This window comes from Neopelma chrysocephalum, unplaced genomic scaffold, assembly GCF_003984885.1.
Source record: "Neopelma chrysocephalum unplaced genomic scaffold, ASM398488v2 Primary Assembly neopelma1_94994, whole genome shotgun sequence".
Taxonomy (NCBI): domain Eukaryota; kingdom Metazoa; phylum Chordata; class Aves; order Passeriformes; family Pipridae; genus Neopelma; species Neopelma chrysocephalum.
In genome coordinates, this window is record NW_020923696.1 from 1,337 (window position 1) to 2,739 (window position 1,403).

The following is a 1,403-nucleotide window of genomic DNA, read 5'->3' on the forward strand; positions in this document are numbered from 1 at the left end:
ACCCCCGGGGAGGGGCACAGGGGGAGCCCCCACACCTCGGGGGGACCCTCCCCAGGGTCTCCAGCGTTCAGGGGGGACCCTCAGCATGGCCTCCAGCCCCTTAGGGGGGACAGGGAGACCCCCAGACCCCCTCAATGTGACCCCCAGCCCCTTATGGGGGACAAAGGAATCCCTGGGGGGACCCTCAACGTGGCCTCCAGACCCCCCCGGGCACAGGAGGAATTTTGGGAGCCCCAAAAAAAAAAGGGGGAGAAAAGGGGGGGGTGTGGAGGAGGCTGTGGGGACCCCCAGGGAGGAGAGGGAGGAAGAGAAGAAGTTGTGGAGCTCCAGAGAGGAGGAGAACAAGGGAAGAGGAAAAAAGAGAGAGAAAAAGAGGAAAAACAAAAAAAGAACAAACAGGGAAAAGAGAAAAAAAAAAGATGGGGAGAAAAAAAGGGAAAAGGGAGAAAATGGGAAAAAAAACAACACAAAAATTGAAGAGAAAAAAGAGAAAATAAAAGAAGAAAAAAGAGGAACAAAACACTGAGGAAAAAAAAGAAGAAAAGGAAAAGGTAGAAAACAGGAAAACGGGCTGGAAAAGGCCACGAAAGAGATTTTGGGGGCACAGAGGGGGAGTTTTAGGGGCACACAGAGGTCTGGGGACACCCAGGGGGGTTTGGGGACACAGAGATTTGGGGACACAGGTTTGGGGACACACAGGGGGGGTTTGGGGACACAGATGTGGGGACACATGGGTGGGCTTGGGGACCCACAGAGGTTTGGGGACACACAGAGGTTTGGGGACACAGGTCTGGGGACACACAGAGGGGCTTTGGGGACACACAGGGAGGGTTTGAGGACACAGAGATTTGGGGACACATGGAGGGGTTGGAGACACATGGGGGGGTTTTGGGGACACATGAGAGGGGTTGGGGGGACACAAAGAGGGGGGGACACACGGGGGGGGGGCGGGGGGCCGGCGGGGCGGGGGGGGGGGGGGGGGGGGCGGGGGGGGGGTGTCCCGGTCCTGCCGAGCCCCCCTGCTCAGGGGGGTGCTGTGTGGGTGTGGGGGAGGCCCCCGGGCCCCTCGGGGCCCCCCCAGGGCTGGCACTGACCTGATGTAACTGGCCTGGTCCCGGAAGGAGTCACACAGGGGGTTCCCGTCCAGCCACAGCTCCTCCAGCTTCAACCCCTTCACCTTGTCCAGCTCCCGCTCCGACTTCAGCTGGGGGGGCACCACAGGGGTCAGGGGGGGGGCAGGGGGGGGGCCAGGGGGGGGGGGGGGGTCTCGGGGGGTCTCGGGGGGCACCCACCTCGTTGCGTGAGAGGTCGAGGACTTTGAGCCCGGGGGCCTTGAGGGCCAACTCGGCCACATCGTCCAGGCGGTACAGCTTGTTACTGCCCAGGTTCAGGGACTGCAGCTG

The 1,403-nt window shown here is 61.6% G+C and overlaps 1 protein-coding gene across 1 annotated transcript in view; it reads right to left on the reverse strand.

Moving 5' to 3' along the window:
* Nucleotides 1-979: 979 nt before the first annotated feature.
* Nucleotides 980-1,403, reverse strand: part of LOC113980700 (nuclear RNA export factor 1-like) — a gene marked incomplete at its 3' end in the record, with an annotated part of 1,514 nt that continues 1,090 nt past the window's right edge. The window contains exons 4-5 of the mRNA XM_027707904.1: nt 1,293-1,400; nt 980-1,204 (exon numbers count right to left, since the gene is read on the reverse strand). Of these exons, the coding sequence (XP_027563705.1) occupies nt 980-1,204; nt 1,293-1,400 (333 nt within the window). The remainder of the gene's footprint in view (nt 1,205-1,292; nt 1,401-1,403) is intronic.